This window comes from Archocentrus centrarchus, chromosome 21 (genome assembly GCF_007364275.1).
Source record: "Archocentrus centrarchus isolate MPI-CPG fArcCen1 chromosome 21, fArcCen1, whole genome shotgun sequence".
In the NCBI taxonomy this organism is placed as follows: Eukaryota; Metazoa; Chordata; class Actinopteri; order Cichliformes; family Cichlidae; genus Archocentrus; species Archocentrus centrarchus.
Window position 1 is genome coordinate 10,156,307 of NC_044366.1, and position 25,764 is coordinate 10,182,070.

A 25,764-nucleotide genomic window follows, 5' to 3' on the forward strand; every position below is an offset into this window, starting at 1 on the left:
GTGAGCCCAGGTGGCTCCAATTACTCAAGGCCCACCTCTGCCTTCAGGAAGCACCGCCCCTGCAGGTCAGAGGAGGGGCCGTGACACTATTTATTTATTAAATTGTCTGCTGTTTGCTTCAGCCACTGTTTATTAATTAATTTCCTGGAGTTTACATTTAAACATTTGTCATTCTTTTCTTTGGGTAAAAATAAAACCCCAACAACCTCCACCATTTTCCATGTCCATACACACAAACTTAAGTCAGCTGGTTTAAGGTAGCAGGGAAAAAAGAACCCTCGATTTTTTTTTTCTAGCCACCCATCATATAGATAATTAAAGAACCTTTGTAATGCAAGTAATGACATAATTATAACTGTAATGTGATTAGTGAATATGTTGCATTCCTCCATTACACTGAACACAGTCTGTTTGTTACAGACACGTTTTTCTTACAGGTGCAGCTGACAACTATAATGTATTGCTCTCAGGTTTTCCTGGAAGTCTATAAATAAATTATATATGATTCAGAGGGTTCTTGCCAGTTTTAACTAGATCATATTACTGCTGTTTTAAAATCCATATACTGGCATCCTGTTAGTTGTAGGACGAATTTTATGGCCCTCGTTTTTATCTATAAATCTATTCATGGAGTATGCTCTTGATATGGAGCCAAGTTATGTCTAAAGTAGATCTCTCAAATCCACTATCTGCTGCTCACCTTAAGAAAATTACTGACAGATAAACTGCTCTCATCCTTTGCACAAAAAGTTGAGCCTTATAAGAGTGTGCTGACCTTGCTTTTAGCATTTCTTATACTTAGATTGCAATGCTGCTTCATTCTGCTGTAGTTTTGTTATTATTTTTTTTTATTATTATTATTTTTGTTTTTTTCCAAATAATTAAAAAAATTGCAATTTATAATTTGATGTGCACTACTTATTGTGTCTTTTATTATCCTAAATTTGGGAATCATTTATAAATTATTTTTCTTTATTTCTTCCTCTTTTGGTAAGTGTTTTGTGCAGCTTGTGGCAGCAATAATAGCTTTTTAAATGACCTGTTTCTTTGTTGTTGTTGTTGTTGTTGTTGTTTTGTTTTGTTTTGTTTTGTTTTGTTTTTTATTAATCTGTGAACTAGCTTTTAAAAGGATTCATATTTTTCTTCTTTTTTTCAAAACGCAACATAAATATTCCTACTGCATCTTGTTTAATTCATGTTTCAAACCTGTATTTCATGAACATAAAAATACTTCTGCACTCAGTCTGCAAAGAGTGAGTATAATACTCCCCCTTTATACTATCTAAATTAATTCCTTGACCTCAGACTATCCTTGGTTGGGAGTTTGGCACCATATCCATCCCGCTCTAGAATCACTGTCTGATAATTAGAATTCAAACACTAGTGATTAATTAGTAGCCCCTGGTTATGACTTCTGACCTGAATCTTTATTATCACACTGGAGTAGACTTCCATGACTTCATTAGAGTATGAAGAGAGATGCCAGAGTTTGAAAAAAGTGTTATACAATTTAAAAGCAAATTCAACTATTCATCTTTTAGTGATTTCTCTACATGGTTATGGATTTAACATGTGCACTGCTTATATAGCTAGTCCTCAAAAAAATAGCTGTTTTTTTAAATTCACTCACAGCATGAATAAATGACCTTTATCTTACAACCTCTGATGCTAATCCATTTTATCTAATTGAAACAGAGCTACACTCTATTAGTGATCTGCTCCTTCAGGGCAAAAAAAAAAAGGGGGGGGGGGGCTGATGAGGTCTTGGCAGCTATGGATTGATGTTGATAATTGACTGACATGGCTGCATAAAACCTCCAGCTATTTGGTAAAGAGGATTTCTCCAGTTTACATGTGTCTGTTTTGCACAGAATTCTCTGCACCACATTTTTGTACATCATCTCCTATAAACAGCTACTATTTCTAACTTCAGTTTCAGATGACATATTTGTTTTATAATTCATTCTAACAACATTGAAAGTCAATATTTGGTAGCAATTCATTCTCAAACTCAGCTCCTAGTTTAGATTCAGGAAACAGACAGTCCCTCTACTTTTAAGATTAGGCTTAAAACATTCCACCCTGAGCCTGGTTCTGCTGGAGGTTTCTTCCTGTTAAAAGAGAGTTTTTCCTTCCCACTGTCAACAAGTGCTTGCTCAGAGGGTGTCATCGCTTAGTTTTGCCTTTGAGGCAACTGTTGTGATTTGTTGCTATATAAATGAAATTGAATTGAATTTGGCTGTCTGTTTTATATTTTTAAGCCTGATGTTTTGGACCAACTGGAATGAGCAGAGACCCAGCATCATGAGATCCACATTAGCCGGCAAAAACATAAGGATTGTCATCAGTTCTGACATCTTAACTCCCAATGGACTGACCATTGACCACAAAGCAGAAAAGCTCTACTTTTCAGATGGAAGCCTTGGCAAGATTGAAAGATGTGACTTTGATGGATCCAGCAGATATGTAAGTATGATCCCACTGAGCAGTTTTAAACACACACACACATATATATATATTTTTTTTTTTTTTTTTTTTTTTATTTAACTTTACTGTTGCCTACTTGACAGTGTGGAATATATTTTTTCAATTGTTAAGGAACTGAGATGTTTGCACACCAGGGTTATAATAGTTTTGGATTTTACATTATAGTTTAGTTTTAGTTAGTTTTCAGAGTGGTTTTGCTTGTTTTTATTAGTTTTTATTTTTGGTGTTTATGCTTAGTTTTAGTTTGGTTTTGTTAGTTTTATAATTGTGCAAGATTCAAGGTGCAAGAGTGAATATTGTGTAATAAAAACTCGACAAAAGATACAATTTAAAGAAATATATTCAACAACCAACTGTTCACAAGACTATGTGCTAAATGTGTGTAATATTAAGGACATACATGAACATCAACAGGGAGAAACAAAGAAAAATATGAACTTCAGCATCAGTGCAGTAGATTAACAACATGTGGTGTTTGACAAAAACAAACTGAACTGTTTGAAGGAATCAAAGCTCAAATCTAGCTGCATCCTGATGTTATCACCACATGAAGCTGGTCGGAGCTGCTCAGAGAACTAGCTTGGTTAGGTGCTTGCTAAGTAGACTTCTACTGGGTTTGTGCAGCCTCTGTACACAACCCCGCATTTATGCCTACATTTATTCTTGTGTAGCTGGATTATGTGTGTTAATTACGTTGTGGTCGTGTGCCGGTGTTTTATGTGTGGTGTTGGATGAGATTTTTTCCTCTTTGGGTGCTGCCTTGTTTGTGCTTTTCAGGTGGATTTGATGTTGGTGTTTTTTTTCCTGACTGAGAAGTGTTTCACACATGTTTTCATCATCCACAACAAGACACTCACTAACTGTGCTATCGTACTCAAAGAAACTCCATATGGGACTCACGCATGCACGCAGCTGTGGCCCTCCCAGCTAAAACTACTGGAGTGAAAAAAAAATGATTTCATATAAATCCACAGCGCTTTTAAATAAAATAATGAAAACGAAAGTCATTTTAGCTATAATTTCAGTTCATTTTAGTTAGTTTTGTAAACTCACATTACAGTTTTAGTTAGTTATAATTTTTTCCTTTTAATTATTGTTATTTATCTCAGTTTACGAAAAAAATTTCAGTTTTCATTATTTTGTTAGTTTTCGTTAACTATAATAACCTTGTTGCACACGCTGTACAATTAATACACTTAACACAACTGATGACCACCTCCACGCTTTCTAGCTCTGGCCACCAATACAAAACTTCTGGAAAGAAATAATCACCAAACTTTTTTGTTTTGGTGATTATTTCTTTAAAAATTTGACAGTTCAGTTGTATTTGTGATTTTTATTTAAAATTCTGTAGATGATAAGTTATGTATTGTTCGTCCTGTCCCAATGCAAGCAGAGGTTTTTAACTGTCTGTGCACCAGCTGTGTAAAATTACGCAGTCCATTAAATCGAAAGCATCTGTTTTGGAGGTATTTTTTCGAGCTGTGTTGTTGAAATTGAGCAAAATAATATGAAACACAATTAGTTAATCTCGCTTTGCTTTTAATTGGGATATTTTGTAAAGAGCAGACAGAATTAAATGTAACGATGAATGTTTTAAAGGCTGGCCGTTGACGAAAGCCTTGAGCTCCGAGGGGAGAGAAGCTAGAGAATTGAAGCTCCAGCATAGCACGAACAGTTCAGAAACAATTTGAAACTGATTGTCGTGTTTTATACTTCTTATTGCTAGCGGATCTATTCTGACCCAAAGTGCAGCCGTGACTGGGTCTGAATGACTGTTTTACAGCCGCTCCCCCTCTTCCAGGCACTGTGTACCGGTGCAGAATCTTTTAGTGGTACACAGTACCAGACCGGACCAGCTTACTTTCCCCCCTCATTAGAGGTCTAAATGCTTAAATGGTGCATGGCTATCAAAACTAAGATTGGGTTAAATTTGGTAATAATAAGGAAAGAAATGGGAACTCGGTGAAGCAATTCATCGAAATGTACAAACATAAATGGAAATGCAGTATATAAGGCAAAAACAGAGAACAATTCTAACAACCTTGAAAGGCAATATTTGGTATGACCATTCTTCAGCACAGCCTGAACTCCCTTAAGCAAGCTTTCATCTGATTTCTTTAAGTATTCTTCAGGAATAGCTCTCCAGGCTTCTTAAACGACATTCAGAACTTGTCTTTGGATGCTGACTGCCTTTTGTTCTGTTCTCTGTCAAGATGACCCCACACTGCTTCAATAATGTTGAGGTCTGGGCTCTGGGGAGGCCAATCCATGGCTGATAGTGTTCCATTGTGTGTGTGTGTTTTTTTTCCAGGTATGCTTTTACTCCATTTGCAGTGTGTTTGGGACTACTATCATGCTGAAAAATAAAGCTTTTGCTAGTCAGATGCTTTCAAGATGGTATTACATGGTGGTTTAAATTTTCTGGTACTTTTCTGCCTTCATAATTCCATCAATTTTGACATGATTCCCCAATGCCACTGGCTGATGTACAATGCCATATATGATGCCATTACAGAGTATCTATCATGTTTTACAGATGGCTGTAGACACTCACTGTTGTACCTCTCTTGTGACCTCTTCCATGCACACTGACATCAATTTGAACCATTTTATTTCAAATTTCAAGTTCATCACCCAATAAGACCTGTTGCCATTGAATTTCAGACCAGTTCTTGGGTAATTTGGCATACCTCTGTCAAATTAAAAAGAAAAGAAAAAGTAAGCTTCTTGACAGCCAGTCTCCCACTGAAGACCATTTCTGGTGAGGCCTCAGTGAACAGTAGCATTTCTTAGACCCTGTGTCAGGTTTTTGATGGATTTTTTTCCTCCTATTTCTTAAGGACATGACTTTCAGATACTGTTCATCTTCTGTAGATAGTTTTTTAGGGTTGCCACTTCTTCTTTTGTCTTCCGCTTGTCCAGTTTCTTTAAATCTTAAAGAAACACTGCCCACTGTGCTGAGATATGCCAAGTTTTTGGCTAATAGGTTTTTGGAAATCACCTTGTGGTTGCAAAATGATTCTTTTATGCTTGTCAAACTGTGTTAACTTTGGCAATTTTTGTAGTTTCAACTAAAGCAATGGGAACAAAGTATGTGGTTTTGTGACATGCTGCTAGAGTCAAATTACCCAAAGATACAATTTTTTTTTTAAAAACTTTCTTTGATAAATTGTCTGTTATATGTAGAGACAACACTGGTTCATCCCTATGGTTAGGTGCTTTTTATGCTTTAATGATTCATAGTTCAGTGTTAATTCATAGTTTCAGTTTTAGAAAAAAAACATTCCTCTGAAAACAGTCCAGGTACAAGGACTGGAATTAAAATGAGTGCAAAAGCAGCCAATTTCTGAAGAAAAACTTTGAAAGACCTTCAGAAATCCTGGAGAATTATTACTAAGACTACGTTTAAATAATTACAATAAAGTCTGGCTCAACGGAAGTAAAATATAATGAAATAAGGGGTGGCTCAAGACTTTGGCACTGTACTGTACATTTACATAAGTAATGTTGCTGTCTCATTGTGTGTTGCATAGTGAGATTATTTAGAGTCTCTCCACTTTAACTTTATTTTTTCATTCTAATATTTCTATTGCTTTCCAAAATATAAGTAAATGTTTTAATGAAATTTAATGCTGGTATCATTTCAAATCCATTTAAATCAAGCAATGCTTCATAAAAGAGAGTCACTGTAGTGGTAGAGGGTGTTACAATTCCAGTCCACCTGCATGCTTCCATTTGGTGCCATGAACGAGTGCATCCTTCCATGTCTACCACGCGCTCAGTAAGAACAGGTCAGCTGCCTGATGCCCTGTTCTATAATATTTTGGTCAATTGACTGGGTCAGTATTTTTTTTTTCACTTTAATTTTTAGATTTTTCAACCTGATATTTGAATATACAGCCAAATTAATTAAATAAAACTAAAAAAGACTTCTGGGATTTGCTACTGCATATTTTCACACATGCAAGACATATTTCTTCCTTCTGTACACAAGAGTTAGATTGGTGATTTTTTTCTTTAATGAGTGACCACCAGCTCTGCAATCCACATTAGTCAGGTAGACTCTACAAAAGGCCTTTACTTTAATGAGTCTCTTTATAGGCATATGAAGGCTGTCGTTTTCCTTCCCATTTGCAGTCCCTAACAGGATTGAATTTGCACATTGTCAAGCTGCAATTATGCATATGGAGCCACTGGCAAAATAGCCAAAATCTCCATCCTTGTGTGCAAATTAAGCTTTTTTTTGTGTATCTAATCATTCTACTGTTTATACTTCAAATCAACAGGAATTTTTGGATACTGATGCAGTGAAAACAGCTCACACAGACTAATGAAAAATTCTAGTTGGGTTAATCTTTCCTTTCACCTTGAGGACCATTCACTCCTGCCAGTAATCTCACATTTTCTCCATCCAAAGGAGCCGTTAAGTGGGGTCAGTGGCTATGCGTGCCATCTTCTTTTTTTAAAGTCCAAGCAAAGTAACAACCAGATCTCCATATTTTAAATTACAACACAGATCACAGCTAGCTGTGATGAAATTAGCTTTATATGCTACCAGGAGCAAAAGACTGATTTTAGGAACACTTATTTTTTTTTGTGGACTATTAATAAGGTCACATTTATGTTGCATTGAAATACAGACTAATTTAACTTTACCAGTCTACCAACAAGACACTGGCACTTAAATTGAAAGAAACTATGAAAATTATAATGGAATACAACAACAGTTATCTATTTTATTTTATTTTATTTATTTTTTTTGCAACTTTAGTGATGATGTACACAACAGTTAGTGATATTACAAATAAAACTGTGCACTATTTTATTTGGAAAACATGAATGTAATGAGAAATATCATCAGTTCTATATTTGAGCTCACGCATTCATATTGTAATCCTCTGCTGAAAAAAAAATTGACTTACAGAAACTGTCCCTGCATCATGATGGGGAAAGCCTCTGTACTTAAAGGGAATGAATGCTATTGGCTGTAATTATTGCAACCTCTAATACCCCTCTGTTGTGTTTGTCTACACAGCAGCTTGTTCCCAAGAGCATCATAGATGTACCAGACACAGCTGTGCATGAAAATTTGTAACTGAAAGCTGGCTTACAAAAGTATTAATGGACAAAAAGTCCTTTAGTTCTGAAATCAAACTCTGACATTCTAACTAAACTCCTGGAACGAGTTACTCCATATAGCTCCTTCTTTGTTTTCACTTATCTCTGAGGGAACAGATGGCTTCCATAATCACAAGTTATTCTTAGCCAAAATAAATACAACTCTTTGAAAGGCGTTTACATTCACCATTTTGTCCATAAAAATTCCATGCATAATATGTAACATTCCAACTCTGTCCAAGATATGCAGATGGTTACAGTACAAGATAGCCTTTTTGGCTCTGGATTTAAGTTTTGGCTTGACATGACCTCTGCTGCTCAGCACTTTAGCCTATCTCAATTAGTCACCCATATGTTTGATGAGCCAGGTCACTAGGCTCAGAAAGTCTTCACCTTTGGGACCCCACCTGCCCTTGCTGCAGTATGGTTCTGCTAATGAAGGCTTTGCAGTGATACTGCTCTGGGAGTAGATACTCCATTCCAATTAAAATGTGTAAATTAAACAAAGATAGCTGACTGTCGACTTCAGCACTTATCCAAACTGTGCTTATGGAAAATAAGATCCTGTCAATACATGAAACTTATTGTTTAGATGTAAATTTAAGGCCAGAATTTTTTGGCATCAATGTGATTATCAACAACAAATAAATAAATAAATAAAAATAAATACATAAATAAATCTCAGTAGTTGCAAGATTTCATTTTAGAATTAAAAAAAAAAAACATAGGTCTCACAACTAGTATAAAACACATTGTAAAGCACCAGTTTTGTAATGACTTGTATGCATGCAACTTTGATGGCAGTAGAGTATCCTTAAGGGTACAACTACCCCTCTCTTTACAGCAGCAGTACCATTACATGCTGGCAGTGTGGTTGGCGAGAGCAAGATCAGTTGCAGAGCTTTCTACTCTGTGCCATTTTGAGAGTGGGGACTCCTGTCATTAATGAAGGCAGTGCTTCACAAAGGGCAGTGGAGTACATGATAAGGGGAGATGTCAGCGTGTTTAGCTGAAAAAATGCCCTTTTACTACTGAGGGAGGGAATATAAATGGAATGCGGTCTGGAAATAGTTTGTGTCATTTTAGTTCAGCGTCAACAGTGTTCTCTCTGGGCATAATTGTATTGCCATGTAAATCACAGGCTTATTAAACTAATCAGTTAGGAGTTGCTTGACATGGCAATTAAAGTATTATATTTGAATATTGCTGAATAGAGAGAATCTGATAAGACACTATGAAATATTTTCCATTTTCACAAAGCACGAGTTCCGCACAGAACTAATGTGTTGCTGGCTGTAAACCGAATGACTCCCAAATCTAATTTCCTGTCAATATGTTCTACTCTAACCCATCTGGTGCTTACCTCTCTTTCTCTCTCTGTCTCTCACTTGCCTGATGGCCAGTTGTTGCTTCCACACGCTGGGCTCCTTTAATCAACACCTGTCCTATTAATCCCACTATGGCACAGGGCTAATGTGATGTCACTTACAAGCCTGTCCTGCTAATGGCTGAGACTACAGAGCTGCTGGAGTCCCTGATATACTTCCCCACCACGACCACCCACACTTCTCACCCCTGAGCTCCCCCCCAAGCCTGGAGAGTCCCTGAAGGTGCCATTTGATGGATTCTTGCCTTTCTGCCAATGGCGCTGTCATTTACTCCCCCAACATCTGGGTTAAACAGTCAAGTGGGCGGCAGGGGTGATTTGTTGATTAATGAGTGGAAATGTTGTTCTCCACATTTATCCTTAGAATTGTGCCCAAAGTGATATCAGTATTCTCTCCAGTTAGATCTTGAAATCATGCTTGTGAGTGGTTTTTGGACTAAAGTTCAAATACTGAGAATAATAATTGTGGCGAGTTCTTTGTGTAGTATATACATACTAACTCACAGACCTAACAGCAGTGTTGTGTTTTACAATTTTTAGGTCATAGTTAAATCAGGACCCGGAAACTTCTATGGGCTCGCCATCTATGCAGATTTCATCTACTGGTCAGACTGGGCCCGCAGGTCTGTGCTAAGATCAAATAAGTACACAGGCGGTGAAACCAAAGTACTTAGAGCAGATATTCCCCACCAACCAATGGGAATCATAGCTGTGGCCAAGGATACCAACAACTGTGAGTATTTGAACATCTGGGGATAAACTAAATTTCATGCCGTGTATGCAGTCATTTCTGTAAATATTTGTGTGTTATATGTTTGCATGAGCCATGGTGTCTTTTTGGCTGGAGATTAGATGTGCATGTTTATTATACAAGTGCAATTTTGGATCATCGACTGAAAAAAAAAAAAAAAGAAAGTGTGAAGATGGTACATGCAGATCTGTGCATTTCCTGCTGTAGTGATATGAGAATAATACAGGAATATATGTTAAAAAAAAAATGCCCTTGTCTGTATTCATTTTGGTTTTTTTTGTTTTTTGTAAGGCCTACATACAGCTTCATCCCACACTGACTTGACATCTTTTTCACTACAATAACATTTGATGACCTAATAAAGTTAGACTGATTCTAACCACCGTTAGTGGTTGATCAAAATAGATAAATAATAACAGTTACACATGTGTACTGTATTTATTTAAATTAAGAAAAATGGAATGTAGTTATTCTACCCAGATATGTCCACAGATAACCAACCAAAAGCAATAAATTTAAAAGTGAATCTTAATTTAATTTAGAAAAACACCAGGGTTGATAAATCAAAGTGGTCTTATTTAGCATGGCTAGAAACTTAAGCCTCAGAGGTAATTAATATGAAAAGTGTCTTATGTTATAAAGGGAGTCTCTTAAGTGTCATAGGAATTTTCATTTCCAAGTAGGGCAAAGGGATGTGGGCTGAAGTGGTTTGGACTTTTATCCTGATTTAGCTTAAAATTTGAGAAATTTGAAACTCACTTCATCCTTGTTGGTCTTTACATTGTTAACCTCATTATTCTTATATAACATCTCTGTAAATAATCACAGATTCAATTTAGAAAAGGTGCACAACAGATAAATGTTATGTTCTCTTATGATGAGAGGGTATCCAGTGAACACATCTATGAACAGTTTCACTTTGTGTTGATGTCTCTTATTCTAAACTTCCTTTACATCTAACCTGGGATAACTATTTTCAGGAAAAAAGTTATATTATCAATTACCATCACAGATCAGGTTTAGTGCCACGGCCTGAGATTCATAAAGCAGCATCTCCTGTGACATCTATATTGTACTTCTCATACATGCCCATGCTACAGTATCATTTGGCCTCTTTGTGCTGTTGACTGTGAAATGAAAATGATACAACAATGTTACATTCCTTCACAACATGTTGTAGGTGCATAAATACAAAAAAACAAAACAAAAACAAAAACAAAAAAAAAGGGCCATTTTAGCCCATTGTTAGGTGGTTGCTGGGCAGCATGATGTTATTATAATTATATCATCTTTTGTGGATATAAATGAGATGTTACTGTTGTGAAATTAAAATGATAGGATGCTTTCATAGGGTGTTGCAGGTGCATCTAGGCAAAGAAATATTAAAGTTTTATGGGCATAACTTAAGCATAAATGCTGAAAACAGGACATTTTAGCCCATTGCTAGGTGGTTACTCAGTAACATGGTGATGTACCTGTGTGAGTTTGGTTGCTCAACGTCTGATCATAGGAGAAGCTGGTGGACAAAGAAACAGACAGACAGAGAGATTTTGTGTATTATATTAAGATTCTGAAGGGAATATAACCTATTTTGAAAATCATTTTGAACTAAATCTTATTATAGATGATAAAGGTTAAGGCTAAGTGTATTGAGCAGAAAGGTAAGTTACAACACTTTCTTACAATATAATACAATAATTTGTATTTAAACAAAATCAGACTATTAGAGACATCTAATAAAATTATTCTTTAGAGGTTTTTCATTTGGCTATTTACAGAGGCCTGAATTGCCTCTGTTTGATTCTTGAAGGTGAGCAGTCCCCATGCAGACACATGAATGGAGGCTGTGGAGACCTTTGTCTGCTAACCCCATATGGGAGGGTCAATTGCACTTGCCGTGGGGAACGCGTCCTGTTAGACGACAACAGATGTGTGTGTAAGTCATGAAAAGCTTCAGATTTAATTATACTAAGGTTACTTACAGCTAACACTCTTTATGGTTTAGGATTACTTTTGCTACATTTAAAAGCTTTGTGTAATGTGGCCTCTGCCCATCTCTTTTGTGCCATTTACATACACCTTGAAATCTTTGAATTTGTTCCTTGGTGCATAACCACACACAATCGGGCTGCTGCTTTTTCTTCATATTTGACTGAGCATTAAGTTTGTAATAATTACAGCAAAGTGGTTCAGTAAAAAAAAAAAGAATAGATAGTTACCTTATTTATATATAAATAAGGTATGTTGTAATACAACTTTAATTGTATGTACACAATACAAAAGAAATAGGTGTAGATAGATGACTAGTCCAAAGTCAGAAGTATAAAGTACTGCAGCAGTGTTTTGCTTCTAATTTGACATTGCTGCTTGAATTTGAAACGCAGTGATGGTAGACCATATGGTGGGTGGATCTGTTCAAAAGAGGGAAGTTTGGCCAGTCTGAACATGGCAAGTTACTCAGAGCTGGATGATTGCTTGGGTGTCATGGCAGAAGATGGCAGGCTTTTTAACCACGGTCCGATTTGACTCATTAGGAAGAAGTTTAGCATTTTTTTGACTTGCGAAAGCCGCAAGTAGCAGTTCAAAGAAGGGACAGATTAAAGACCGTAGAAGTATTTACTGCTCAAATTTTAATTCGTGCCTGAATGAAATCACTACTAGTGCTACTAGTGCAATGTTGTCATTTAATATTATAGCAGTTTACATCAAATTGGAATCAACTATCAGTGGAATATCATAATACTCCAGGCAATTCACAGCCAGCCAACTTTAGTTTCCTCAAGTTAATGTTTGTTGTAGAATTTGTAGCATTTACAGACTGACCCAGAACAGAGTTGCTGGTGTAAATACATAGTTCCTTCTAAGTTGGAGCACAGCCTCTTAGTTCAACAGTAAAGTTTGCACAATGATATTTTGACCTTCAGATTTTTTCTTTTGCAGCAGAAAATTCCTCATGCAACATATACACTGAATATGAGTGTGGGAATGGAGAATGCATTGACTACCAGCTGACCTGTGATGGAATAGCCCATTGCAAAGATAAATCAGATGAGAAGATGCAGTACTGTGGTAAGACACATTTAACAATTTCAACTTTACTTGTAAGAATTTAGTGTCAAAAAAGGTGTTCGCTTGGTTTGGAGTTCTTAACAGAAGTTAATGGCTAAGAGAACCTGAAGACTGCTCAGTGACTGTCATTCACATTTTAATATTTGAAAAGTGTTTTAGTCGGTTTTAATGTATACGTGGAATTATATTTGTTTAGACAACAGGAGCTGCCGGAAGGGTTTTAGGCCCTGCTACAACCAACGGTGTGTGGCCACTAGTCGCTTCTGTGATGGGATTGATGACTGTGGGGATAACTCTGATGAAGCATTGTGTAGCAGTGAGTTGCAGCCCTTTGATCTCCTGGTCTATCCATCCTCCCTGTGAAGGCAAAATCCAGTCACACTAATGCTTATATTAATGTGGCACACTAGGCCACATGCTGTGCTAAGCCTTCACTGTCTAATGAGCCACAAGATCATAACGAGAGCACAAATTCAAAGAAACTTACAACCCTTACCCAAAAACTGAATCTGGGAGCCTGTACAAGATTTTTTGCCTTACTTCAACAGAGCGGGATGATTTTATTTCATGTTAATATGTAGTATATTGTGGGGAAAAATACTGAGGTGTTCTTATAACGCTAACTGAAAAGACAGCAGTAGGTTCATAATTAATGTGGACCTTCCAACTCAGCAGTCTGGAATTTAAAGGAGGAGTTTATCCAACTATTTTGTACCATTACTAACAATAACTTTTTTATATCATGATGAAAACCTGTATGATAGCAGTAAGTTACACACTGAGAAATGCAGAAAATTTAAATGGACATAGTTCATTATTTGGAAAGTGAACAAAACCAAAAAGTTACTCTTGCCTATAAATGGTGATTTGGTCCTGCACAGCACGTACAGGGTCATGGTACTCAGGTAGCTTTTTAGCACAGGCAATCTCTCTGTAGAGATACTGAAATTAATGTAGAACATTTTTTTTGTCTGACAGTTTGGAACACAGAGCTAATTTTCATCACTCCCTGAAAGAGGTTTTAAGTACTGTTATGAGCCGTATCTGTAACTGTCTGTGAGTGCTGTTTTTGTTCCAGTATCTTTTTGTAATGCTAATTTTCTACCATAGATGTCACATGTGGCTCATCAGAATCATCTTGCAAGGATGGGAGCTGTGTACCCAGCTCAGCCTGGTGTAACCAGGTCATTGACTGCGCCGATGCCTCAGATGAAAAAAACTGCAGTAAGTCCCCCAGCTTTTGCTTTGCATTGCAGTTAAAGCGCAAATATACACACATCTGCATCTCTAACAGATCAGAAGTTGTTCATGACTTGGATCAGATTGAATGCTGCTCCCCTTGTCCTTATGCCCCACGTCAGTGGCTTTGTGACAAGACTGTGCTTCTGCGTTTTGTATTCAGACCACACAGATTGCTCTCACTTTTACAAGCTGGGAGTGCAAGAAAAAGATTTCATCAGCTGCAACTCCACCTCACTGTGCATCCACCCCTCGTGGATCTGTGATGGCGCGAATGATTGCGGCGACTATGCTGACGAAACTAACTGCCAGGGTGAGCAGCAATACAGGCACACACAGAGACACACATTTTGCCTCTTCATTCACAGGCAGATCAAGGAAGCCAGCTTCAATTAGAAAAGACTTAAGACAGATCTCATTCTCAGAGATGATTATGACAGTGGAATAAGAGATTCAGAGAGAGCTTAAGAAAAGATAATGACCTCAATCATTGTTAAAGCCCATAGGACTGACTTGGTTTTGTTGTTTATGCCAGTTTCCCATGGGCAGAAGTGTGAGGAGGGACACTTTGCTTGTCCAAGCGGGAACTGCATTTCCAGTGTGTGGCTGTGTGATGGCCAAAAAGACTGTGAAGATGGAGCAGATGAATTCCAATGTGGTAGGCCAACAAATCTTACCCTTCTTGGAAAAGCTTCCCCAGAATAAACTGAAATATTAGATGAAGTCTTTTATTCCAGTACACAACACTGTCAGCAATTGGAAGGATATTTATTTTCTATTAACTAGAAGCTATTTGTTGTAATGTTTTTGTCATTTAAATAGATCCAGGCCTGTAATAAATATCACATTAAATATATAAATAGGAAGCAGAAAGATAAGAGATGATTGTTTTTCATGCCATAAGGCAATTCCTTTTCACTTTGTTTTGCTTAGCCTGATTGTGCGTTTGAGATTTCTCAAGTGGGTGTTGCTGCTTGTTTGAAAGTCTAATTCTGACCCTGAATTCAGAGTGAGGCTGTGGAAGACACACGATTTTCCCCTGCTCTCTTTGAATTATAATATACAGCCCTTCCAGTGTAACAATTAATTAATGAGCCATCACTCACTGAAGCGGTTATACTGAAGATGGAAATATTGGTTCACTGGAAAGCAGTGACATATGAAAGGATTACACAGTACAATGCCACTCCTCTACGTCCCTCACCAGAGGCTGCAAGAGCATTCTTACTTCTGCTTTCATGCATACTAATGTCTTCAGAACTTGCTAACACAAAGTTGAGATCTCTCCAATTAAACAGGAGGACCATAATTAAGTCATGGTATGGATTAATGTAATTTACCCACAAAATGAACAGCTTGGACACACACATCTGTTCACATGTCATTGGTTTTTTTGCATGAAGAAAAAAAAAAATTAACCGGGTGCTTTAATGTAGGTAGTGGTAAGCTTCACACTAATCACACACACAAGCTAAGTGGACCTGATGAATTTGTACATATGCATACACAATGTCAAAACTCCTGCTGACTTGATTGGAGTTGTCAGTTTATTGTGTTGTCTCAGATTGTATGGTCTGTATAAGGAGGCATTAGGCAGTCAGCAGTTAGTGCTGTTTGTAGACTGGAGGAGAGATCCACCATGTTCACTGTGAGGTAAAAGAGCAGTTCCAGTTTGCAGTTGTTAACACCAACCACATCAATTCGACACCCATGCAAGCTATTGACACAGACACAGATGTTTCAGCTCCTCCTCCTCCTCCTCCTCCTCCTCCTCCTCCTCCTTCTTCTTCTTCTTTTAGCTAGTCCCTTTTGAGGTCAGCATAGTGGATCATCTGCCATCTGCATATTTAACATCTTTTGTCCAATATATCCACTCTCCCTTCTGTGCACATGCCCAAACCATTTCAGCCTTGCCTCTCTAAATTTGTCTTCAAACCACTTAACCTGAGCTGTTCCTTTGATATACTCATTTCTAATCTTGTTCCTCCTGGTCACTCCCAACAAAAATCTTAGCATCTTCAGTGATGCGACCTCCTGCTCTGCCTCCTGTCTTTTTGTCATTGCCACCGTCACCAAACCACACATCACAGCAGGTCTCACTACTGTCTTGTAAATCTTCCTTTTCACTCTTTCTGCTACCCTTCTGTCACAGATCACCCCTGACACTCATCTCCACCCACTCCACCCTATCCGAAATCTTTTCTTCACTTCTCTTGTGCACTGAGCATGACCTCTACTCCTTGCATTTTCACCTTTCCACCTGTCTCCCTCTCATTCACACTCATGTATTCTATCTTGCTTCTAATGACTTTCATTCCTCTTGTCTCCAGAAAATGCCTCCACCTCTCCAGTTTCTCTTCCACCTGCTCCCTACTCTCACTACATATCACAATGTCTTCTGTGAATGTGATAGTCCACAGATCCTCCTGCCTGACTTGATCTGTCAGCCTGTCCATCACCACTGCAAATAAGAAGGGGTTTAGAGATGATCCCTGATGTAATCCCACCCCCACCCATCTTTTACTCCTACCACACACATCGCTACTGTCTCATTGTCCTCATAAATCTCCTGCACTAACTTCAAATACTTCTCTGCTACTCCTGACATCCTCATACAGTTCCACAGTTCCTGTCTTAGCACCCTGTAATATCCACTCTCTAGTTCCACAAAGACACAGTCCAACTCCTTGTGACCTTCTCTATGCTTCTCCATCAACACTCTCAAAGCAAACATCACATCTGCAGTGCTCTTTCTTGGAATGAAGCCATACCTTTGCTCACTGATCCATCACCTCTCTTCTTAACCTGTCTTCAACAACTATTTAATAGCTTCATGGTGTGGCTGATCAGCAGCATGCCTCTGCAGTTACTACAGCTCTGCACATCACCCTTTTTCTTGAAAAATGGCACTTTTTTTTTTTGCCACTCTTTATTTTTACTTTATTTTAATGTATTGTCTCTGCAATTGATGGAAGACTTCCTATGATTTTAAAGTTTACTGACTTTTTAAATTTGCTCCACAAGCAGGTCTGAATTTTCTCTTGTAAAATATAGTAACTATTTCAAAATTTAAATAATGGGTTAGCACAATTTTGGGCATGAACTGTCAAACTTTTGATTTCTATGACACATTACCTTTGCAAAACTAAACATTTGTCCAGCCTCTGTTACACATTATGTTAAGTGCTTATTAACCTATGTTAGCATTCTAACACACTAAACTAAGATGATTAATATGACAGTATACCTGCTTAATATCAAAACATTAATACTGTCAGTAGGTGCACAGTTAGCATTCATCATTCACATAATGTGTTAAGCATATCCTCAGAGAACTGCAAGCTGTGTGATTCATTTTCAACAAGCATGTTAAATGAGACAACAGCAGCTTATGTAATTAAGAATTAAGCAAATAAAAAGTGACAAGAGAACTTAAGTCTCTGCCTTTGAAAGCATTTCTCTGAGATAACACAAATCTGGCCTTTTCTTCCTGTATAATTACCAGGGACCTTAGTTATAAACAATAGAAGAAGGAGTTCAGTGCAATTTTCAAATTTAATGCATTTTGAGTTATCTGATTTATTTTGTAAATTGCCTGTGAATGTTGTTAGCGTGATGCATAACACATGAACATCATTTCCATTCCTTTATCTAGAAATTTCGTTTTGGCCTGTGTGAAATGATAACATCCCATGCCTCAAATGTGCTTCTATCAGAACAGATATGAATTATGCCATAATTCTTTGAAAAGTTCTGAATAGCGTTTCCAGGACCAATAGACAATAGTCCCATTCCTCTGAGTTAATTATCATATAAAAAGCCCCATCCACTGATAATCTAACTTCAACAGCAACGTGGTTTGAGGAAAATGTCATTACATTTCAGAAATTTCAAATTCCACAGCTGATTAGACAAAATACTCATTTGTCACTTCACAATTCGTAGTGCACTTTTCCACTTTGCAAAACACTATTGAAAATGAGACATGAAAGACTTTCTTTGATACAGTTACTGTATCATGCAGTAGACCTGCTATTTTGTTATACACTCGAAGCAGCTGTTCACATTTGAAGTGCAAATTTGGTATTGCACATGGAAAGTCTGGATAATCATGGTTTCCAGATTTAGCCATTTAATGTTTATCTCATCCTTATCTTACATCATAGTATCAGGACACGTAAAGTTGGTGCAATGTACCAAGTCTGACAAAAAGGAAAACAACCCAGTGTGAGAGACCCCCCATCCTTACCCCCCGCCCTTATTTGGATCCATATTTCCTTGTACTGTGGTCTGACCTGGTGCACACATCCCCTATCCTTTCTCAGTATCTTATCAAAGCTCTGGCAGACTTTGCTAGATCTGAGATCAGAGAGAATGAGACCACAGAACATCTCCCCAGGGAAAAAAGGTGGCTTAGTGACATAAATTCAACAGAGCTTATTAATGGATCCACCTTTTACACAATAGCTTGTACACAGTAATCAGCAGAATGCATTCTTAGGGGACAGATAACCGTTTCCTGTCACATCCTAGTGTTTTTTCATAAACAAAATTTTTCTTTTAAAGTACTATTTACATTTCCTTGTGTGAGGAATGTATATTTATTTAGGTGTGCTACTAAGTGGAAAAGCCAAAAAGAAAAACAAGCAAGCCAAGGGGCAAGAAAGAGTCAGCCCACTTTTTGTGTTTTGATTAAAAATGCTCTGCCCTCTCTATAGGGTATGGCACATTTGTTGTTGTTTCCTCCTCACTTCGTGTGATTTATGGCATTGAAATTCCTCTACCACTGCCCTCCGCAGACTCTTCCTGCTTGTGGAACCAGTTTGCCTGCTCGAAGAACAAGTGCATTGCCAAGCAGTGGCTCTGTGATGGGGAGAACGACTGCGAGGACGGTCTTGATGAGAGCGTGCAGATCTGTGGTTAGTGGCCTTTTGGATGTCATGCAAACTCTGATGTTGCTATAAAAGGTCACATTCGCCATATTATATTAATGTACATTGTCATAGCTTCATGTGTTCCTTTAGCCGAGCTGGAAATGAATGTAGAGGAATGAAACAATCTTAATGAGGCAACAAATGAGACTGCAGGCATTTCTGATAATTCGAGTGAGCACTGAGGCAAATAGATTTTTCATCACTGAGGCCCTGGAGACATAGCTATTTCAATGGGCAAATGAGATGTGTATGTAATGAATTTTACAATAAAACGAAACGAATACTACCACAATAAAGCGACAGGAATTGCTGTGAGCATTGGTTGTATAATTTGATTGTAATGGAGTGTCAAGGAAGAAATGGTCCAAAGGTTTCTCAGTTACAATTATTGTCAAAAGCAAGATGTACATTTTAGCTATACATGCCTAATTGCACTACTGTATTTACCTTTGTTTCTCAGCACAGTTGTTTTTTTTTGTTTGTTTTTTCTGCATGTTTTGCCTTAAAGGGCATTCCTAAGATAAAGGCAAGAACTGCTGACATACAGAATTCAGGGAAAATAAATTGTTATTCACTAAAGCACAGTCATAATGTGGTCTGCACGGGAAAAAAAAAACTGCTGCACAGTGAAAAGTAGAGTTTGTTGGGGTCATAATGGGTTATCAATTGAAAACCAACACCATTTCCAAGTCAAGCCTTTTAAGTGTTCACTGATAAGGTGAAGGTAATAGCCAAAAAACAAACAAACATCTGGTTCGGTTCAGCGTTTGATTCTCTGCCTTTTGAAAGTAGACCGTGTGTTTCTGTTTTTCTCTCAGGCACAGTGACATGTGCTCCAGGGCTGTTCAGCTGCCCCGGGTCCTATGCCTGTGTTCCAAAACGCTGGCTCTGTGATGGGGAAAGAGACTGTCCTGATGGGAGTGATGAACTTTCTGCAGCTGGCTGTGGTAAAGTCTTCAAAACAATGAATAATTTATTGCAATTATTTCAAAGACAGAAGCTCGTTTTTGTGCAACTTTAGTATTGGTCCATGCCATATTAAAGAACCCACCAAATGATTGCTGTAAATCTCAGTGTAATATCTATTTTAAGAAGCAAAAATAAACTGTGAAGGAGCAGTTAATAGATTAGTGTTGTTCAGTTACAGCCTTCACTAATTTGTTTTATCTGGATTGCTTCTTTTTTAATTCAAAGGCAAAATTACAGACAGTTTGATTAGCCTAAGACATAATGTCATATTCTAGACATACTGCAGGCCATGTTTAGTTTTAGAAATGTTTATCCATTGACTAGCACTTGAACTCATTTCTTTTAATGCATCAGCACCCAACAACACATGTGATGACAGTTCGTTTCGCTGCCACAACAAAGCATGCATCCCCAGCGATTCGTCTGTGACCATGATAATGACTGTGGAGATGGATCTGATGAGTCAGTGGAATGTGGCAAGTAGATTTATCTTGCTTTTTTTGCTTTTAATATTCACTACCAAATGTACTCTCGTTGAAAGCTGCACCAGGCATGTTGGGATAACAAACTTTAAACAGCAACGGTGGACAAATTTCCAGCTTGATACACGAGAGCCTTATGACGGATAATAGTTGTGAAGGAATAAACCCAAAATGAAGTCCATGCACCATTCATGAGTTGCCAGAATTGAATCCCATGTGAAGCCAGAAGTCAGCATTGGGTTAGTCAGCACTGGCCCATGAAACATGTCCACATTCTTGTCCTTGTATAGTTGGGCTGGTTTCAAACAGAAGGAACACACAGAAGGCTTTCTATTTTCTGTTTATATATTTTTTCTTTATTAGTTCTATTGCAGCTTTAACTACTTGCAGTGTCTCACCTTCTCTGTTGCAGCCATGATTTATGATTACTGTCTAATGAAACATATGTATTTAAACTTGAAATGTTGGCCAATGCAGCTGTGAATGCCATTGCACCTCCAGATGGCTTAAACTGTTGATCAGTAGTGAATACGAATACACACTGTGAGCATGCTTAATTATAATATGAAATAGGTCGTGAAAATCTTGCCTTTGCAGCTTAATTTTACATAACTGACACATAATTCATCAAAGATACACCCTAATCTTGAACTATGTCACTGCCAAGTACAGCCTGGTAAGAATGTGGCTGTCTTGCTCTCTTTCTTCAGTCTATCGTTCTTGTGGATCAGAGGAATTTCGCTGTGGGGATGGCCGCTGTCTTCTCAGTTCTCAGTGGGAGTGTGATGGCTATGCAGACTGCCCCGACCACTCTGACGAAATGCCTCTGAACCTTAAATGTCTGGCTGCAGGTAAGACTGCTGTTTGGCTCTCAGCTGGAAGCTCTTCATCAGTGTCATCAGCAGCACCAATTACCCAGGAAACTGGTGGGCACAAAACAAAAAAGGCGCTGCAACCAGGAGATATTTACTTAAAGAAATTAATCTTTCAAGATCTATTATCAAGTCAAAAACATTCCTCACCTTTATTGAAGAATTACAGGGAATTCTGCCTGTGACAGCCATGTCTTGCTCTTTTCAGGAAGCTTGTGCAATGGCTCCTTCTTCATGTGTTCCAATGGACGCTGCATTTCTCAGGGGAATCTTTGTGATGGGAAAGATGATTGTGGAGACCGATCAGATGAGAGAAACTGCAATGTAAATGAATGCTTGAACCGCCGTGTCAGTGGGTGTACACAAGACTGCCAGGATCTTCCTGTAGGTTACAAGGTAAGTGTCCAGTGGGCAGGGAATGTTATAGTAGCTCGAGAATTCTTGATAAAAATGAATAAAGCAAAATCAATTTACTGCATGCAAAACAGCCTAAAAAATGAGTCGCAGGGGCTTGGTGAAAATTCTTTGCCAAGTGCAGACTGAATGGATTTGGAGTCATGAGTCATGCTAGAACATGTTTTCCTTCAAACTCTGTGACTTGTATTACAATATTCAAGTATATTACCAAAGTGTAAGACCTTGCTGACCTACATTTCTAAGGACTTGCATAAATTCCAATTCAGTAGCAGGTAAAATATGGAGCTTATATTAATAGTAGTGGACATGAATGATTAATGACCGATAATAAATCAAGGCTAACTTTGCACTTCATTAGACAGATAAAGATGGGTGGGAGTATGTATACAGTACATGCAGTCTCTCACTTTTTGAATCACCTTGAAAGCTGTGAAAGGTGAATTAAATGATTTGCCAACAACTGTCTGAACACCCTTACTGTGCTGTGTGATTGTACTGTACCTGGCAATGATGTGAGGGTCAAAGTTCAAGGCCAAACCCCAGAGTCTTTTGGTGCCTATCCCTGTTGTTGGGCTGTGGCAGTTTTATGCCTTCATCGCTGGATTTTCTTCTTCTACTCTTCCACACGATGGTGGTTTACATCAGAAAAGTGGCTGAAAGCACAGAAAACATCTCTTCCTTGTCACAACAGGGGCAGAGTTGGACAGAGAGCACATCAATGCAGACCCTTAGCTCATCCATTTATGGCCTGAACAGGAAGATCAGCAGAAAGGCCCTCAAGGTTATAACTTGGATAAGAAAGGGATTTGCTGTGGGTCCAGAGTGGCTGATACAAGCACTTTCAGTTATTTTTGGGGTCCTTGGTCACTCAAGTGCAATGGAATTTTTAAGCTAAGGAACAGTATTTCTGAATCATGGCTTATATATCTTATGTGTTTGGTGCTTGGTTTTGGAGTATTTTGCTGACCTGCATTACATTGTCCAACGGCCAAAGATTTGTTGTTTGTTACTGCAGACCACTCTAAAATTGCTTTGAAAGGACATGTTGCTTAAGTGTATTGCTTTTATAACATGGTGTATTATATGAGAACATAATTCAGTTTTTTTTCAAGGGCTGTCTCACTCAGACAACTCAAAATTTAAATAATTTGTCTAATTCTAACTGCAGTAGTGGAAGTGTCATGACAGCTAAATTGAGGCTTTAATCCTTTGTTTCCGCCACTCATGATCAAAACTCATTATTTTGTTTTTCATTCTGCTTTTGTGATCAGTGTAAATGCTGGCCTGGTTTCCATTTGAAGGATGATGGGAAGACTTGTGTGGATATTGATGAATGCTCCACTACGTTTCCTTGTAGCCAGCGCTGCACAAACACTTATGGGTCCTACAAATGCTTGTGTGTGGATGGTTATGAATCCTTGGAGCGTAACCCTAATACATGCAAGGCTCTGTCAGGTTAGTCTGATTTTTTTTTTCTTTTCATTTCTCAACTTGCAAAATTTTTGTGTATAACTGCAAGTCCTCTAATGCTGCATGTTCCTCATTTTAGCTGAAGAGCCCTTTCTCATTATGGCAGACCACCATGAGATCCGCAAATTGAGTGTGGATGGTTCAAATTACACCATCTTGAAACAGGTAAGTGATATCTGCATTTCTGCCTGCTTTCTAGTGTAATTCCTTGGATAGGATTCGTATTCACCATAATTAGATTCACATTTTGCTAAGAGGCAGGCAACACATTGTCAGTCAAATAACCATTTTGTTCTCTTTTTGTGCTTAATTTTGAATCTCCCATGCCTCTTATTTCATATATATATATATATATATATATATATATATATATATATATATATATATATATATATATATACACACACACACGCACACACGTACATACATATATACATACCACTACCACTACATCCCAGCCCAAGCCTACCTCAGACTATGAGTGAAAGATATATGATTGAAGCCATACTGGATCGGACATCGCCTGGTTTAGCAAGGTCTGCGTCAGGTGTTGTGGAACCAGGGCATACTGATGATAAGTGGGCTACTGGAACAAGGATACAGCACAAAAAAATGGACACGAGATGAGAATCGGGAACTGTTGGAATGCTACTACACATGTATTCCCAGTGAAAGGGGGTACATGAAGAGGATGTGGGACCTATAGACTCTTCAACACCCAACATCCAGACTGACATTGAAACAACTAGTAGCTCAGTGTTCCAACATCCGCATAAAGCAACTGTTATTGCAACTAGAGACTGACAAGGTACAACACAAATTCTGTGGTTGGGGGGGGAAGCCAAGACAGCAGGTCAAGGTGTGAGATATTTTCAGCGCCACACTCCACAATTGGGTACCAAACCCCATAACAATTAGTATATTGAATGCCAGAGTAGCTGACCTGAAAGATAAGTTCATGGCTAAGCTGGAAACCTCGACCATGTGAAGTAACTTCTGAAAGTCTACTAGAAGATGTGAATGCAGCACTACAGACAATGCCTACTTTGACCATCACTGAAACCACTCAGTTGATCTGTACCATGGCAAGAGTAATCCTTGAAGTGCTTGGCTATAAGATGAATAGCCATAAGGAGCAGTACCCTCCATGGAAAAGAAGACTAGAGGCTAAGATCAAAGTAGCACAGGGGGAAGTTAGCCAGCTATCAGAGCTGCAAAAAGGTGTGATGATGAAAGGGGTGCCTAAGAAGTACAACAAGCTGTCCATAACTGAGGTCTTGGAAACTGCCAAGCAAAGACTCACAGCCTTGGCTAACTGCTTGAGAGATAGAAGCCAGGAGAATTAACCAGATATTTCCCATTGAACATTCCTGAACAGGATCCAGTAACCATCACAGTGGCAGACATCCAAGAAAGAGTCTCAAATATGAAGAGCTGGACAGCACCAGACCCTGACGTGAGTCACACCTACTGGCTAAAGAAGCTAACTGCACTCCAAGAGTGCCTGGCAGCACAAATGAACCAGCTGCTAAAGGCTAAGACACACCCGGAATAGCTGACCGAAGGCCGGACAGTCCTGATCCCCAGAAGGGACCAATCCCATCCAACTACCGGCCAATAAACTGCTTCAGTACAGCATGGAAGATTCTGTCAGGCATCAGACCAGCTAAGATCAATAGGCACATCGCTCAATTTATGAGTGGGGCCAGAAAGGAATTGGCAGAAATACCAGAGGAGCAAAACATTAGCTACTGGTAAATAGAGCAGTCACTCGAGACTGTAAGACCAGACTGACCAATCTGTGCACTGCCTGCATTGACTACAAGAAAGCCTATGTCTCAGTGCCTCACAGATGGTTCCTTGAATGCTTAGATCTATACAAGATCAACAGGACCCTGAGAGCCTTCATCAGGAACTCAGTGGGGATGTCAAGAACAACACTAGAGGCCAACTTCAAGCCAATTGCAAAAGTCACCATAAAGTGTGGGATTTACCAAGGAGATGCTCTGTCCCCACTGCTGTTCTGCATAGGCCTGAACCCCCTCAGCCAGATCATTGCGAAGACTGGCTACAGATACCAACTACGGAATGGAGCAAGCATCAGCCACCTCCTCTACGTGGATGATGTGAAGTTGTATGCTAGGAGTGAACAAGACATCAATCCACTGATCCACACCACTAGGATCTACAGCAATGACGTTGGAATGTCATTTGGACTGGTAAAGAGTAGTAGGATGGTAACAAAGTGAGAAAAGGTAGTCAGACCTGAGGGAACTGCAACCGCCAAGTAGAGTATGGCAAGTCCTGAAGAGTCTACTGAATGAGAAGAACAAGATCAACTTCTTACCATGCATGCAGGGTTTCACCCCAAATCCAGCACCCTGAGACTGTACACTAAGTGGAAGGAAGGAGGCTGAGGACTAATAGGCATCAGAACCACTATCCAGGATGAAACAACAAACACTGATGAGTATATCAGGAAGATGGCCACAATGGATTGCTATATATGCACAATTGCTTAGTGAATATGTCAGGCAACAGAAACCTGAGAAAGAAGAGGAGCAAA

The 25,764-nt window shown here is 38.5% G+C and overlaps 1 protein-coding gene across 1 annotated transcript in view; it reads left to right on the forward strand.

The window, feature by feature from the left end:
• Positions 1-25,764, forward strand: part of lrp1bb (low density lipoprotein receptor-related protein 1Bb) — a 283,944-nt gene that overhangs the window by 209,336 nt on the left and 48,844 nt on the right. Inside the window, 16 exon segments of the mRNA XM_030757634.1 lie at positions 2,262-2,466; positions 9,536-9,728; positions 11,557-11,682; positions 12,687-12,815; positions 13,012-13,131; positions 13,926-14,039; positions 14,218-14,367; positions 14,590-14,712; positions 18,854-18,973; positions 19,807-19,935; positions 20,312-20,362; positions 20,365-20,433; positions 21,150-21,290; positions 21,520-21,707; positions 23,000-23,183; positions 23,278-23,363. Coding sequence (XP_030613494.1) covers positions 2,262-2,466; positions 9,536-9,728; positions 11,557-11,682; positions 12,687-12,815; positions 13,012-13,131; positions 13,926-14,039; positions 14,218-14,367; positions 14,590-14,712; positions 18,854-18,973; positions 19,807-19,935; positions 20,312-20,362; positions 20,365-20,433; positions 21,150-21,290; positions 21,520-21,707; positions 23,000-23,183; positions 23,278-23,363 — 2,128 coding nt within the window.